This window comes from Zeus faber (genome assembly GCF_960531495.2).
Source record: "Zeus faber genome assembly, chromosome: 12".
In the NCBI taxonomy this organism is placed as follows: domain Eukaryota; kingdom Metazoa; phylum Chordata; class Actinopteri; order Zeiformes; family Zeidae; genus Zeus; species Zeus faber.
In genome coordinates, this window is record NC_137196.1 from 20,455,551 (window position 1) to 20,473,413 (window position 17,863).

Here is a 17,863-nt window from a genome sequence, read left to right on the forward strand (position 1 = left end):
ATGGATAAAGTTGTCAGTTGCCTGTTTGCCGCGGTAGCGCTGCTGCTGTCCGTCCGCGGAGAAGTTTTTAAAGGTAAGAACTGTCCTCGGCGCGTGTTGTTGGTTTTTATTTATTTCTTTATTTTTTGGTGTGTGTGTGTGTGTGTGTGTGTGTGTGTGTGTGTGTTGTACGCGCGTATGCCGTCATTATCCTCTTATCAGCCGTTTTAATAAGCAGTTTCCAACGGAGCCGTTCCCCGCGGTGGCTCACGTCAGGCGAATCCGATCCGCTCGCAAGTGTCACACTCGCACGCTGCTCTTTATCCGCCTCGATTGTTTGGCTTTATTTTATTTTATTTTTTATTTTTTTTTAACTCCAATGTCCGTGTCCCAGCGCTTATAAACACATGTTCGACCAATTCTAATGTTTATTTGTGTTGTTCTTGCACTGTCTTGTATTCCATTTGGTTGGCGCGCACTGGGGTCCCATCGTTCCTATTCTATGCGATCGCCGTGCCGAGAGCGCAAAGTGTTTATATTGGTACAACACTCCCACATTTTCCATATAACTCACCATTTATGACCACATCAGATGAATAAGCACCTCGAAGTTGAAAACGGAACAAATGAATGGTTGGTAAAACAAATGAAATAATGAACAGTTTATTAAAACAAATTAACAAACGAATCGTTCATAATGGCGAGGAAGCGGAGGATCCCTGTACCTTGACGTGCAGTTACGATTTCGTCCATGTGCGTTGCAGTTTAATGAAGTGAAAAGTGGATCATGTCGATAATCACCCATTTTTTTTTTTTTGCTAATGTCCTCGATTTAGGCACAATTTGTAGATCCAGCTCTGTTCTAGTTCTCTCCCAAGTCTGCAGATAACACGAATGTGAATGTTTTGAAAAGTGCTGGTTGAACATCATGTTTTCAGTGTCAGCTGGCCGTCAGCTTTGGTTTATCGGTAGTTTGATTGTTGTCTTTGCAGACTTGTGTCCTCGCAGATAGGGTAGTTGGGATGAGCAGCGATACCCCCCCCAGAATATCATATTTGCGCCTTACCACGACTTGCAAATAGCCCCACGAAAAACGGTAAGAAAGCAAATCTCTATCAGGCTCTTTTTATCCCGAGGCTCATTGAGAAAAGTTTCATTTCAGACTTTCAGACTTGCCTTTTTCCTTTGTGGAAAGGGTGACTTAATATGGACTGGTTGAATTCCTAAAAAGGGGTCATGTAATGGAATTACCCTTGAATAAAGAGGGGGCGTTATCGTATGTGCATGGTAATCAATACCAACATGGGCGGGGAATGTTCTAATGCCAATATAATAAAACATAAACGACTGGATTTTTTTTTTTTTTTTTGCAATCGTGTTTGTGTTGAGTATTACACATTGTAGTGAGTGTAAACAGTGCAAAGGCAAAGTTACGCTTGAGTGTGTGTGTGTGTGTGTGTGTGTGTGTGTGTGTGTGTGTGTGTGTGTGTGCGCGGACTCCGCAGGCCGAAAGTGCCTTCTGACGGTGGCCGGTAGGGGGCAGCATGGCACACACATAATGCTGCGCTCACACCACGATGTGGGTGAAGGACCACAGGTCACTAACGTGGATCAAAATTCAGATTTTGATCAGAATTTGACCAAGCTGTTTTGTTTTTTGTTTTTTAAGAAATGAAAATGGCTGCAACCCCCCGCCCTCCAAACAAACACACGATAATATATCAACCAAGGAGGCGTTGTGTTTTGTTTTGTTTTTTTTCACTTATGAGGCGGAACTGCATCCAGAACAATGATAATCGTATTGAGATCAGGGATCGATATTAGAACACAGATTTGCTCCGAGCGACAGCAGAAGCACAGAAAGAACGAAAAAATACTTTTGACAACAATCCAAATATTTTCCGATGAACCACCAGGTTTCTCCCTGTCACACAGCAGATTATCAGGGCCACGAGGCAATATTAGTGTTCCAAGAACTCTCCCCACCATTAGCTCAAAGTGTTTCAAGTACATCTTTGCGGGAGCTTTATCCGTCTTGCCCGCCGGCAGCCTCAGGACTGGGAGATTTATTGGAGTGGGCTGCGCCGCTGGCCCCTGGTGGTACCGGGCCCCATCAATAAACGCGCTCCTAATTGTATGACTGTGCGCGTGTAAATATGTAAACCAGGAATAAATCAATCGGTTGTGTTTTTGGTCTCTGACTAGGTGACGGATTAGCCACACATGGATGCAGAGGTGAGGTGGAGGCTAAATGTGAGGCGCAGAGCGGCGCTTATTAGGAGGAATATGCAACACAGCCAAAGGACTAACTGGATCATGGGTGGGGGGGGGGTTATGCAGAGTATGAATCAACTTCAGGAGGTGGCACTCTGCGGTATTGACCCACTGACTGTTGGACCTCCATTGAGACTTATCAATCAATCTGCGGGATCTCCATTAATGTCAGCAGGAGGAAGAAAAAAACCAACTAACATCAGTCCTCAGGCACGATCACGCTGCACCGGGATCTGGTGGAGATGGCACAATGCCGCATTTCCCTTTTCCGGTACTTGTGCTCAAAGCTTGAACACCTGCCGATTAGGGACGCAGCAATCGTGGAATTCCGGGCCGATGCAGATTGTTTAAAATAACGATTTCGCCGACGCCGATACCCAGGTTTCCCTGAACGCAGCATCACCTCCCGCTTGGAGCGCCGCGGAGAGCCGCGTCGGCGTCTTCTGAAATCGATCGCGGATGGCGTCGTTCTCCCGGGATGGATAAAAAAAAATCGAAATAAAAAAATGCCAAAAACGGGTCGCCAAATATACTTTGACGCCCACTAATCTGGATAAACATCGGCTACTGCCATCGGTGAATGTCTTCTTATTTGCTGATTGGCCGATGGCAGATAACAAGGCGAATATCGGCTGATAGCGACGCACGGCCGAGCCAGTATTCTTTCTCTTTAACAGCGGGTTAGCTTTAAATGATCCATTTGTATTGATGCGCTTCGCTTAAGATGGCCGTCCAAAAGTTCCGTGCTCAAACTGCGCTACTCCTAAAGTGATGACTTTAGTTCTTTTATTTTACTTGTATTCAGTTCACGTTCAAAAATTCAACATCGCTTTAAGTGCAACCTCGTGCAAAAATGAGAGCATTGAGAACCCAAACAGGAGGGCGCGACAATATGGGTTTGATTCGGGCCATGGTCGGCCATCTTGTGCGGTCCGGTTGTCAGCCACCTTTCATGCGTTCAACAAAATGACGGATCAAATGAGAATATTGAAATTTAATCACAATTGTAGAGCATCATTATCACTCAATTATAACGTGATTACAATCCGGCAACCATTTTTTCAGCCTTGGCAACCGACCGCCGACGCACGGTTGCCAATTTGGCAACCCCGTCCGATAGTTAGCGCGAGGCCCCGCGCCGTGGTGTCCCCGTGGTATTTCAGGATCGGGCACGTGCTTTTTTTTCTTTTCCTGCGAAATCCGATCTACAGATGTTTTTCTTTTTTCTTTTTTTGCTGGCACCAGCCGCATACCGACGCCGGCTGGCTGGGGATCGCCGCCTTCTTCAGTATCTATGGATCGCTTCATAAACTGGGCCCGTGCACCTTCCCTCCCCTTCGCCGTGGCATGACAGATTCGAGCCGGCGGAGCCCTCCCGGCACCCACTGGGTGCTCTAACTTCAGGACTAAACAAGACAAAACAGGAGAAAAAGAAAACAGCTACAACAATAAATCACAGGCTGTGTACGGCGAAGCGCTCGTGTTTTTCCACATTACGAGGAGGACAGGGAGGGCTTTTTTTTTTTTTTTTTGGTTTGTTTGTTTTCCTTCCTTTCCTTCTCTCCTGGCATGCTTGGCCTTTGATATCTATACTCTGTCTTTTGAACAGGCGTATTAAATTCTAAGGAGCCGTTCGCTTTGTTATGTTTACCACCTTCCGCAAGCAGCCATAAAACCTGTCTTGTTTCCTGATAAGGGGTTAGCCGGTGGTGAGAGTAATGCCCCCCGCGCCCTCCGCGCAGAGCTCCACTTCGTCACCGCCGAGCCGCGGACGCCGATAGCATCCCCGGCGGAGCTGTCGCCGGTCGTCACGGCGGGGGAAAAAAAGGAAACCTCCTGCTGTTTAGGAAGGAACGGCGAACAGCGCTTCCTCCCAAGTCTGCCGATCATTTACATCATTTCTTCCACTCGTGAAACTTTTTTATAATTTTTTTTTTTTTTTTTCAAATTGAATTTTTTATTGTAATTTTTTTCAAACTGGAGCTGAGTCACATTTAATTGAGACTTTCTTGCGAAAGGTGTCTTGAAGGGTGACGGTTTCCTTTGCGTGAACCAGTGGAGAATGAAATTGAATATGCATGTTTTCTTTTTTTTTTTTTTTGTCTCGACGACTCAAATCACGTTGCGGGGAACGCTTCTCGGTGATGGATGGTAACACAAAGCAGGTGCTTAGGTGTCTGCTTTAACTTAAAAAAAACCAAAACAGATTCTCTTGATAATACACAGAGTGTAAGCTCGTGGATTTTCCATCCGGGGACGTCTTTGGAACATTGTTTTGGGTTGGGAGTGTGACGCCCTTCAGAGGAGTCTCCATGCTTGATTTCAACACACTCGATCTTGTGTTCCTACGATGACGCGGCTCACATGCGCTGAAGGACTTTAAGGAGCTTTAAATGTATGCGTGTATGGAGTGTTGTTCATGAATTGACTCGCGATGAACTGGGGGAGATCACTTGGGAGTGGTGACTGAAACGTAACCCATCGCTCGCCAGTATAGAGGTACTAAACAACGACTTGAGCCAAGAAAAAGAGCAGAAAATAAAATGATTCTTTGCTGTATAGATATCGGTGTGAATAACCCTCCATTGCGATTTTTGACAAATACCTCAATAACGATATTGGTGGGTGGCCATTAGTGCTTTCATAGGATATTTGCACACAAGAAATATTTGAAAAAACAATCGTTAGCAATGTGGATACCGTGGCCAGGCAGGTAGAGGCGACGATTAGAACAGTATATGAAGTTCAGAAAGTCACAAAACTTTCCTGTAATGTATCATTAAAGGCAACATTCAGCGCCGAGTTCAGACTCCGTGATGCTGGCCCGATTTTCCACTCACCGACAGGTTTTTGAAGATAAAGCCCAAATAAAGCCCCGGATCGGAGGACAATCACGGCGCGCTCGTGCGGTGCGGGCTGCCCGCGACGCGATCCGACTGCTCGCTGGCCGACGCCGGCGAGATGTCAAACACGTTTAATATCTGGTTGTGATCGAGTCGGGAGTGACGCACCGAGCTCCAGCCAATGAGAGGCGACACAGGGTGGAGGGAGGAGGGAGGAGTCGAGACGGAGAGACGAGGGCGCACGGAGCAGCGGCCAGAAACACACAACATACCAATTTTACTTTTCTTCTCTAGGTTTTATCTTTCTTATTTAAATTCTGCTTTTATTGTTTTTTTTTTCTTTTTTACAGTGATCAGGAATATAATAAAAAGTAAATAATCCTGTCCCCCTCATGGTATCGTGTCATTTCCGGTTTGTCGCTTCTCTGTTTACCTAACAAAATGTAGTTTGTAGACCCGACAGACTCGTCTGGGATTCCTCCTGGTGGTAGATCTTGTCATGTGTTACCCTCTGTCACAGATCAGTCATGAAGTGTGAAACCACAATGATTTGAAGATTCCCGATCACAAGACAGAAAGTCGTGTAGTGTGAACAGAACAACGATCTGACGAGAAGAATGAAAAGATGTGTCCGAAAATAATTCATTTTACTGGACAATTTTGAACCTTATCGGTCACGGTTCAAAACAGTCCACGGGGAGAGCGGGCGCAGGGATCGGGCGCCTGCTACCGGTGAAGGTGCCAGATGTGCTCGGCCCGCCAGATCGGCTCGCGAGTCACACGCGAGTCAGAGGGTGAAACAAAGCCCCCCGGCGCAATGAAAGTGAGGGCCGCCGCCGCGCTGGCTGAGGGGACTGGCCCGTCTCATTCGCGCCGTCGGCGAGGTGGGGCGGCTACGCCTTGTACGAGCATTAGTACCGGACATTTTGACCGGCAAGTTTATAACTGCTCTTTTTTTCAAATCTATTTTACCAGGCAAAAAAATGGTAATTACCAGAGCCTAACATCAAGCGACGTAGTGCCATAAAGCGTAATGCACTTTTCCCAGCGTTTGGTACTCAAACACAGAAGTTACATAGTACAATAATAGGTGGGTGGGAATGAAAGAGATGTCATTCTCCATATGACAAGTCAGTGTACCATCAAAATTATTCTGAAGCTGTTATTTTAAGGTAAAAATGTTGCACAGTGTTGCTTTAACAATATCACATGAATACGATCCAAATCCAAGAGGATATCTAGTCTCATATCACAACATCCATATTATAACAATATATCTCAGCTCAATCATACCGAGCAGGTAGAGGCTGGGTCTATTTTCTCGACTGAAACAGGACTGACAGTGGATGAAATTGGGATTTGGCACAGTTGGCTGAATGGCGCCCAACAGGAAGTGCACGACCATGCAGAGACTGGTCAGACAGAGGAGACACGTTGTATCAGTAACTCAGCTCTGCAGGATTTGAACTGATACAATGTTCCAGGAAAGCTTTATACTCGTTATCTTTGTTATTCATGATAATATTATATCCGTGTGTGTGTGTGTTTTCTTTTAGTTCAAGTTAGAGGACTTTATTGTCATGTGCGTAACGGTAAGGCAAGTGTCACATTAATGAAACGCTTGCTCTTCACCTCAACAATAAGTAGAAGTGTTTAGAAAAAGTAGCAGCAAGTAAAACGTAATAACATAGTAACAAGAGTGTAAAAAGAGTATGATGTCATTTACAAATAATACCAAATAGTGTAAAAAATATTATGTCAAATATGAAATATTACATATAAAAGAAATATGTAAAAATCGTACAAAATGTGTAGTGTGAAATTTGTAAAAAAATATATTTTATGATATATATATATTTTTATAATTTTATTTTTTATATATTTACAGTATAAAACAATATTTGTAATAAAATTGAAGTACATGACAATAATTGGCAGAGCATTCCAACCATCATTGGTAGAGCTATCCTCAATGGTGCCATGTAGGATCACTTTGCTGTACTACCGTTCCATCACTCTGCCTATTACTGTAAATTGAGTTAAACCAACCGGAAAAACAGTTACGTGTATGTAGGAATACATTAACTGTCCAAGTATCGGCTTTTTCAAGAGCGTGTTTGCCGCCAAACAAAATGAATATGAACTCCCCAAACTGTCTACAGTCTGTCGCCTGCACATCCCCGGAGTGGCACTCCACATCCAATCATTAGCTGTTGATTTGAAAGTGATTTTATTTACATTCTTGAGAGACGGTAATAGTTTGAAGTTCATTCTCGAGGCGGCTGATTTGGCACCGTTATCAGGGAGCTTTGCGTCTGCACGGTAATTGGCCTTGAGATGTGACTGTGTGAGCGATGCCGGACAAACAGAGACGCTCTAATTATACCCGGCTCCATCTTCAAATGGAGAGGATAAAAGCTAATGAATCACACACAGGCCAGTGCAGGGGCTGCCTAATGAAGAGCGCGGACGGGAGACAGGAGAGTGTTTGTCTGTGTGTGTGTCTCTCTGTGGGGGTGGGGGGCTTAGCCAGAGTGTGTGTGAGAGGGAGGGAGACAGAGACGAATAGAGACGGAGAGACGGAGAGAGGTGGCCATGCTCGAACAGTTCTCTGATCTCGTCTGCGTTAAAAAAAAACAAAAAAAAAACCCACAACAACTTGTTATTCTGCAGATTGTGTTTACAGAAGTCTGCTCATCGTAGGTGGCTGAGAGGGTCCATGGAGCGCAAGAACATTCCGCTAATTAAGGCTCCAAGGGTCTCAATTGTCATAAATGATGAGCGAGGGAGGTGTGTGCGTGTGTGCTTGTGCATGCGTGTGTGTGTGTGTGTGTGTGTGTGTGTGTGTGTGTGTGTGTGTGTGTGTGTGTGTGTGTGTGTGTGTGTGAGTACCGTTGTGTTTATCTGGCCCCCACCCCCCCGAGAGAACGGTTACGCTCGTCGGGGCGAATTCATCCTCTTTCCGACCTCCACCTCCAGTCAACCTTTTGCTCTTTGTGAAGAGGTCCATATATTAATTCATTCCCGGAGAAAAAAGAACCCCGAAACAAAACAAAACAAAACAAAACAAAACAAAACAAAACAAAACAAAAAACAATCTCGGTGGTCGTTGGGTAGCTGAGTTGAGCTGAGCTGAATTGAATTGGCCTCGAACCCGGCCCACCAGGCGATCAGCTAGATAACTCAGCTGTTCTAACGCCTCTCTCAGTTTTCGGCCCAGAGGTCGCCGCGTGGACTGATTGTGTTTGCCCCCACTTTGATCGCGGTTCAAGTAACCCCCCCCAATACGGTCAGGTGGTCATTCTGGGACTCTGTGTCACTTCTTTAACTCTATGAAGAACTTTGACAAATGCACTCGCTAACTGAGGAGAATGTTTTGGCGCTGCCAATGAGCTCTTGAACAACTGGTGGCGATGGGAGTGTGTGGGTGTGTGTGTGTTGGGGAGGTTGGGTGGGGTGGGTAAGGGTGATGGTGTTTGCCACGCCGCCGTTTCACCTTGTCTCTTGTTATTTATTAGTCTCCTGTCAAGGCTCAGCCAGCAAGCAGGTGTGTGTGTGTGTGTGTGTGTGTGTGTGTGTGTGTGTGTGTGTGTGTGTGTGTGTGTGTGTGTGTGTGTGTGTGTGTGTGTGTGTGTGTGTGTGTGTGTTCTACCATCCCTCCCCCCTCCCTCCCCACCGTCGCCCTCCCTTGCAGCCAGGCCTTACCAGTATAACCGGGGGCGAAACTCTCCATTACTGTCAGGCTGAATCTGTCGCCGTCACATTAGCGCACGTCATGTGCTCATTAATGCATTAGGCCCCCGTTTGAGAGCCCGTTTTATTTGCATTGGCTTTTACACTGCCTGTTTGCCCTTGTGCTAAAAGCCGTCTGGGATGAACCTATATTGACCATTTAGCCATTCAATAACAAAGCAATCCCTGAGGATAAATTAGGCCACAATGGGGCTGTTAAATGGTAAAAAAAAGGGCTAACTATATTTCATAGCGTCCACAGCTGTTCTTCATATAAAGCCTTATGTATACGCAATAATAATAACAAATGTAGCTGCAGGCAGCAATACCCGGGGTACAGGGTGGTCAGCCCTTCGTTCAAGTTCAATGGATGGGTGTGCTTTGGCTCTCTGTTCAGGTGTGTTTTGTGACTGCAGAGATTCATTCATTCCGGCCTGGTTACAGTGAAATTCTGTGATCGGACAGTGTTTACGGCTTTGGGTGGGTTTCCTACACTGCAACTAACGGCGGTTATCGATCTAAAGTAGGGTTGCACGATTTTGGCTGAAATGACAATCACGCTTATTTTAGTCAATATTGTGATCAGGATTATTTATCTGGATTATTCATCCATTGTGGGGAGCAGAATTATTTTATGGCACTTTGTAAATCAACAGAAAACTGCCTTCACAATAATAATGTAATTTATTAACCTATATAAATGACATCCAAACAAGGTTATTGTGACCAATAATTTTAATAAAGGAAGATTGTATACATTGATATCTCTGGAATGTCTATAACTTCTGATGAGTGATTCTATTGGGCTTTTATTTTGTAGAACTTTCTCTGGTGCGTGTCAGTTGTCCTCAGAATATATATTTAACATATATATTTATGATATTTAACGTGCTGCGCTTTGTTGTCTTCTGGCAAACTAATACCAGTCACCTTGTAACTTTGTATGGTTAAGTGTTTATATCTTTTATTCATCTCAGTTAAAGTCTGTTTGCGACTATAAATGTACATGGTGAGGTTTTGTTAACTAATCACTAGACTGCAGTGCTATCACGTGACCTGTGTACTCCGTCATTTGCGCATGCGCGCACGTTGCGGCGATGATAAGAAATACAGTTTTTTACAAAGTTATTCCACAAAAATGGACCGATCTGGGTCAAACTTGGACGGCAGCAAGTTGGAACTGACCCGAATACACAGTTTATTCCCCTCGTCTGTGAGTGCGTCAGATCCACGACATCCATACACCACTGACGTCAGTTTTTTTCATCAACAAAAAAAGTGGGGCAATAGGACCCCTAATCATAATGATCCCTTTCTCCGGAGACCTCTCTCTAAAACATGATCCCTCTCCCGCTCCAAGCAGAATGTACCTGATTATGCTCTTATTGGTCACACGGCTCTGCCTATTTGGAGGCTGTTATCTGCTGGCGGCGGAGGCTCCTCGGGGAGGCGAGCGGCCGATAAGAGGCTGTTGTTCTGTAAACAGCCCCCCTCTGACCCTCCGCAGGCTGGGCTTGGATCCCTTTCAAACGGGGGCTCGGCTTTTCGAACAGCCCCTGAAGCCCAAACCCCTGCGTGACTAAATACTCCGGGGAAGGTAGTTTAATAGCATTACTGTATATGCGCCGCGGCATGCAGGGTGGCCACATTGGGGCTAGACGGGGAGAAAGAAGAAGGCACGCTGGTGGGGGTGGGGCTGGGTGGAGGGTGATAGTGTACGGAGTCTGAGAACGGATGTGCTGTTGTTGCCCGCGCACTGAAATATCCGGATGATAATGCGAATGGCTCCTTTATGCAGCGGAACCAAAGCGGCCCTAGGGTAGGTGGGTAGATAACTGAGCACCGGATGAAATAGTGGTGTTTTCACTTGAAAATGATCACCTCTTACCTCCTCACCCTCCCAGCAGACCCTTTGTTTTGTGACTCATACTCTCACCAGTGTTTGCCCCCGCGGCACAACGCGCTGCCTCGCCGAGACGTGACCTGAGCCGAGCCCCGTCGGTCGGGCCGCGCGGCGACATCTTGGATAAACACCGCACCCTTGCTTGACCGCCAGCTAAAAGCCTCTTATGTCAACTCCATCAGCCCCTAACGCGGGCCTCTGTTTAACGTGTCACCGTGCGACTGCAAACAATGCAGCCGTGTCGGGTTAAATCAGCCCTTAACCAGCGCTTGGTCCGCCGCCGAGGGCCGCGGAGACGTGCAGCTGCGAGGCCCCGGCGTTTGGAGACGGAGCAAACACAAAACGATAACTGGAAAAAAGATGACGGCTTGGCTCGGAGTTCGACTACCACCCTGTAATCAGAGTTCGCCACGTGCTTAAATAAATTACAGGGCACGGGAGTCATTAGAAACTGCAGGAATGGCTCAGCGCAGCGAGCGGAAACAAGGTTGAAAACACATGTTTTTAGGAATAACACGCACATCTGAATAAACAATACGCTGCAAATCTGACACGTTGATTACAATGGTAGCGCCCTGGCAGCCTGGGCGGCGGGGGTGGTGGGGGTCCTGGAGAGTTATTGCTGTTGGGGCAAACGGGAGGTATAATTAATATGGAAAGCCTTTCACTGTCCCCAAGATTTTTTCCGACAATAATACGCTTAGCTTTCGCGCTCCAGTAGCATGAATATAAATCACACATAACAGCCTCCGAGCAAAGGGGTTAGAGCAACATGCAAATAGACGCGCTGTGCAGAACAAGTGCCTGGATTCAGGTGGAATCCTTTTGAGTTTGTAGTTTCCTCAAAAGGACTTCAGGACTGTTTGTATTGGGGCAGATTAGTGCACCGTGTCTTCCTTCCTAGTCACATTATGTCTCTCAGCATGACGCCGCCGGTGAGCAGTAACCTAAAAAAGTACCGACAGCATCCAGAATAACAAAGCGGATATGTGAATTTTTCTCTCTTTTTTCTTTTTCTTTTTTCTTTACGTGGCATCAATATCACAAGCCGAAAGGCAGATTTATGGTCGCACGTCAGAACACCGCCCGAGCTACGCCGGAGGTATTTCCGGTCCTTGCCTAAGCCGCAGAGGGACCTTTTGCAAAAATCTAACCACGCGAAGGGCATTGCAGCACCCCGAGCTCTGTGATTGGCCCCGCTTGCTTTGGGCCCCGTACGTGTTTTCCGCCACGTATTTCGCCATTCGACTCGGTAGCAAAATCATCACGTCACGGATCGCGTGGAAGAGAGATGGAGTACGTCCGTACGGCACGTCGTGAGCAAATTACAGAGATCGCCAGATGGGTGTTTTCTTCGCGCGACACGATCGCTTCCGGCGTGTGCGACCAAAGGAACGCTGCCGCAGAACCAGAGCACCACGGATCGCCGAGTCCTGTTCAGTGCGGGGGCGGGGGCTCGGAGGAACGGGGCACGACTCGTATACCCCTTAAGATCGTTATTCTGCGCTTATCGCATGGAGGGGGGTTGATCGGGAAGAGAGTCAGGGAGTGACTGTGTCCCCATTACGCACGGCTTCGTACCAAACGCCCTTGTTTCATTCCATAAGGAGACGTTAAATAAAATGATAACACTCTGTTTCTGGCACGCCGGTTGTGGTTACCCCATCGCTGGCACGCTCACCGCCGGTACCGTCGGAGAGGGAGACAGGTGTGGAAAATGCGCCACAATCGCTCCCTCTCCGCGCCCCGCCTCGGGATGGGCGGACGCCTGTCTTGCCTGCAGGAAGGGCCGAGCTGGCCCGGCCCGGCCCGGCCCACAGACGCCCCCCACTTCTTTCAGGCAGGTTTTATACTTTCTTGTGAAAGTGGGGTTTGTGTTGTTTTTTTTGGTTTTTTTTTGTCAGAAAAACAAACGCCTACTTACTACTGCAACAGAATTTTGAATTAGTTCAAAAGTTCCAAATTTGAACTTTTGGGGAAAAAAAACAAGATTATTTGCAGATTAATGCAGAGGGAAGCTGCGAAGGAGAAGCAGAAGTCCTGAAAACAATCAAACAAAGAGGAGGTTGTTTGCTCCAAGGACCTTCATGACGCCGACCTTCATTTGCCTGACGAAGGTCCTTCAATTATTTTATCTTACTTGCGAGTTATGAAAAATGAATGAGGTGAAGAATGGAAAAATGTCTGTGACAAATACGGAATTAAAACCAAGATATTCTGTCATTTTAGTGAAGAAAATAAATCCCCTTTTAAAAGGAGGTCACACTGGTAGCAGGTGATGCCTTGCTGCTGTACAGTCTGTTTTGCTGTTCCGCCGACAGATATACCATCTATTATGCTGTTTTATTTATTTTCTCCTTTTTTTTAATTTTTTATTATTAGTATTTTTTTCTCGCTTTCTGTGTGAAAATAGCAATACTGTACGTAGCAGATGAGGAAATCACTTGCGGCGCGGTACATGTTGATTGGCAAACCACCAGGCTCTCTCGCCCGTCCGTATCGCCGTGAAAAAATAAATAAATAAAAAATAAAAAACCTGTCAAGAATGAATTAACTCCGGAGCTGCCAGGAGGCCTGTATACTGCACGTAGACCGGTGGCGAGCGAGCGAGCGAGCGAGGTGTGCCCTAGAAGTCATCCAGAATGTCCCATGGGTGTCTCCGAGCAGCTCCAGCGCTGCTTATTTAGTCGCAGGGAAGTCGAGGTAGGCTGAACCCCCACCCCCCCACCACACACACACACACACACCCCTCCAAAAAAAACGCAGAGATCATGATTGCAGAGGCCTGGTGGGGCCGAGTCGCCCAGGCAGGAGGGGATGAATAATTTACTCCCGGCAGCAGCAGCAGCAGCGGCGGCAGGATCCAGGATCCTTCCTTTTTTCTTTTACCGGGAGGCTGATATTCAAGCAGCGCGCCCCAGCCTGAAGTAACCTCCTCCCCACCCTGACCTCCACACCCAGGCTCCTCCGTGTGCCGCAGCGCGCAGTCCCCCTCCGAAAACCCCACAGGGGACGGCCCTGGGAAGCGGCGCTCGGAGCCACGCGTCGGGCCGCCCATCGACCGCGGACGCTGCCCGTGCGTCGCCGCGACGGGAGCAGAGTGGGAATGTTGTGTGTTAATCGTTGTTCCCAGATCCATCGGTGATTTCGTGGACATCGTCCCTCCGTCGCCTCGCCGCTTCCAGCTTACCGGCTTCCCCGCCGTACCGTAGCGTGCAGATGTTGTTGTTCTTTGCACCCCGACGGCGCAACTCAACGCGATGCCTTTTCCATCGAACCAAGAGTGTTTCATATGAACCTATTGCAGCAGAGACCTGGAGCTGCTGTGCGATCGGCTTATTGATCCAGACCCGTTTTAAATAAAAAAGAACAAAAATAATAACAAAAAAAAACGATACACGTCATCATCATAATCATGTTAATATTAGGAGCTCATTTATTTCTACTATGAAACATGTTCCCCACCTTTTAACTCGATGACTGCATTACTTTGTGGAACTTAAAGTGTCCGCAGAGATCACAGAACAGCATGTTTGCGTGTATGTCGTTTTAAAGTGACACAATAACAAATTAACCGTAGGGCCTGTCATCACCGGCCTGGTTTGCCCGCCTCCCCCCATCATTCCACACTGTATTCAGCCTGCGTTTCTATTATCATCTCGACAAAAGACGGCGGTGAATGCACATCAGCACAAGTAGCGGGTGACGGATCGACTGGATCTGGAGAGCGAGGGCTGGCGCGTCTGGGCTCATGTGCTGCTCAAAGTGGAGTTGTGAGTGCGTTCATTGTTTTTTTTAAACAGATGTGCGCTTCTCCTTCTTCTAATGTGTGTGTGTGTGTGTGTGTGTGTGTGTGTCTATGTGTGTGGGTGTCAATAGGCAGGCTCCCACTTGCATCGATGCTCATACTTACAGGGAGTGTGTGTGTGTGTGTGTGTGTGTGTGTGTGGGTGTGTGCGTGTGTGTGCGTGTGTGTGCATGTGTGTGTGTGTGTGTGTGTGTGTGCGCGTGTGTGTGCGTGTGTGTGTGTGTGCCTGAGTATGTGTATGTGCGTGAGTGTGTATGCGTGTGTGTGTGTGTGTGCGTGTGTGTGTGTGTGCCTGAGTATGTGTATGTGCGTGAGTGTGTATGCGTGTGTGTGTGCGTGTGTGTGTGTGTGTGTCCTCTGTGCCTCTCCTCTCCCCTCCCCTCCCCTCCTCCCCTCCTCTCCTCCATCCCCTCCTCCCCTCCTCTCCTCCATCCCCTCCTCTCCCCTCCTCCCCTCCCCTCCCCTCCCCTCCTCCCCTCCTCTCCTCCATCCCCTCCTCTCCCCTCCTCTTCACACGCCTTCTCCTTCTCCCCGCGCGACAAGTTAAGTGAACTGGCCTCAGACTTATTATCAGGGATGTGACAGCAAAGCGAAGGGCAGCAGCACGGACACCTTAATGAAACCGGGGCCCTTGCTAATTTGCAAGGTGCCGCGGTGCCGTGGGGGCGGGGATGGGGAGCGAGAGAGGCAGTAACGAGCGGGTCCAGCCCTCCCGCCGCGAGAATTAAGCCTGTCACGTTCATTTTGGGGGAGACGCGGCCGGTGGGTGCATCCATCCGCACTCTTGGTAACGACTGATGGACCTCGGAGATCCCGGCGGACCGGACCACCCTGCCTCCCCTTCTCTGCTCCGTCCTCACTCCTCAGTCTCCCAGTTTCAATCTCCTCCATTTTTCTTTTTTTTCCCCCCGTCGGGCTCTACCCCGTCAGCACATTTCTTTTTTTTTCTTTTTTCTTTTTTCTTTCCCCTGAAAGCTTAAATGGACCATGTTCTCCTGGACTGACCTTTGCCTCCCTCCCTTATTCCCCCGGTCGGCTTGTAGGTTTTATTCAGCGCGGCGGGGGCCACGGCGAGAATCAGCGGGGCGCGCTCTAGTAGCAGATCCTATCGGGGGCGAGGGAGGGGGGTTTAACGATAAAGGTACCGCGAAATAAAACCCTGGACCGACAACGAAACGTCCGAGGGTCGTCCGGAGCTCTCCCCGTCTCGCCCTGGGAGGGATCTCTCTCTCTCTCTCTCTCTCTCTCTCTCTCGATGCGAATACCCACCGGGGCGTCGGCGCTGACCCGCCCTCCCCCCCGGTGCTCCGAGGGGGAACGTTTCCGTCTCGGACCTCCGTGTTCCGGTCGTGTTTGGTGACTCGTGCGGGACCTTCCCACGCCGGCATTGAAGCGCAGCGTTGTTCATCCGTGTTTCCTTTCCCATAAAGAGCGAGACCCCGGACTTGGCCAGCTCATGTTCTTTTTCTTGGCCCATGACCCGGTTTTTTCGGCCCCCAAACAGACAAATGGAGACTGTGACAAACTGTCTTCATTTATTGTTTTGGAGCCAGGACCACATGATTTATGCGTATTTTATACAATTCACATTTTGTCCAATGAGTGACAGATTGAGGATCAATAAGAATTTCTTTCTTACTGCACTTTAAAAACGGACGACTTGCATTTACTGGTCAAAATCCAGATATTCCACATTGCGTATGAGGAAAACGAAAACTTACAACTTATAAAAGTTGTCTTTAATCTTTTATTTTCCTTTACTTTTTTAAAATTAATTTTATATATATATATATATATGTTTTAAACTTTTTAAAATTTTTATTTATTAGTTCTATATGTTCTGAGAGTCAATAAAAAAACAGAGTTAAATTCCTTGTGTCTGTAAGCACACGTGGCCAATGAAGCTGTGATTCTGGAGCAGTTTCATGTGAATTTGAGTATTGCAATTTGAGTGCTTCTATCACATCATCGAGCCTGAACCCAGTCCCAAAGGGATTATCGAGAAATTATTATGTATTTCAAAGCGATTTAACTCTCTCTCTCTCTCTCTCTCTCTCTCTCTCTCTCTCTCTCTCTCTCCCGATCTATAAAATATCAATAGAAATATGCTGTGACCCCGTGTGCATACTATATAAAGTGACCCCACGTGGGGCCGCGACCTCGAGTTTGAGAACATCCGCCCAATTCGAGTCCTTTATGCGCGGTCAAAAAGGAATCATCTCCATGGCTTCCCAGGTGACCGAAGGACTTTCCGTCTTTCACCTGAGCCCGATCGTGTTTTGTCCCCGGGAGGCGAGGAATGAATGAGCGACGTGGAACGGGGGGGTGCGGGCGGGGGGGGGGGGGGGGGGGGGGGGGCGGCCGTGTTTTCATTCAGCACCACGGGCGATGACCCGATCAAACGCCTTGACAGATCTCGTTCCCTTCCACCTCGCTTCTCGGCTCCTGACTCCGCGACAGATCTAGCTCGCGCCTGTGATCCGGCTGTCCTCGACTGCCTGCCGAGATCAAAGAAGGCAAAAGCATTTACATAAGAGATTATGTATGAGTTTTAATTAGTGCTCCCTCTGCAATGACAACAACAACCCCCTACCCCCAAATATATATATATTTATTTATTTTTTGGCATGAAGCACTTAAGAGATGAAATACACAAAAAAGCAAGTTAGATTCCATCTAACCAGGTCTCAACTTTACTGTCACACTTTTAATTGAAGAAATCCCATTTTCGTGAGCACCGTCGCAGATATCGTAGATTACTCTTATTAATTTCTGCTAATGCATTCCTCCACGTCGGTTTTTCTCCCGGATAATTACATAGTTTGCTTTGATGGCTGGCCTCCTAATTCCGTACGCCCGAGTCTACCTGCTTTATACCCCCATAGCGCACACACCTTCCACGGCGGCCCCCTTTAATTCCACCCTGTGCAAATTAGGTTAATTTGCTCCCTTTATTCCGGTCGGTGCTCGGCGCAGAGAGCTGGTCGCGCCCTGTCGGAAGGGAGGAATCCGCGGCGAGGCGCGCGTACGTCGGCACGCGAGACCGCGTGAAATTGCGGCGAATCTTAGCGCCGGGCACGGCGGGCCGGCGCGGTGTTTACCGCCGACGGAATCGCATCGGGAGACGCGTGAGTGGGCGAGGGCAGAGAGAAGAATCTTTTTAATAAGCCTGTCTGTGCTGCGGCGCGTCGTTAGAGACCCCCGCGACCAAAAGGGGTCAACTGGGCGGGGCACTTTGTTTTGTGTGCTCATCGGCCTATTATCTGAAATCAGGATTTACAAAATAAAAAGAAGCGTTCCAATCCTTGCAAGTGGCCTCGGCAA

At 47.8% G+C, this 17,863-nt stretch overlaps 1 protein-coding gene across 1 annotated transcript in view; it reads left to right on the plus strand.

Moving 5' to 3' along the window:
- Positions 1–17,863, plus strand: part of LOC307238363 (receptor-type tyrosine-protein phosphatase mu) — a gene marked incomplete at its 5' end in the record, with an annotated part of 194,768 nt that continues 176,905 nt past the window's right edge. The window contains one exon of the mRNA XM_080011296.1: positions 1–73. Within this exon, the coding sequence (XP_079867422.1) occupies positions 1–73 (73 nt within the window). The remainder of the gene's footprint in view (positions 74–17,863) is intronic.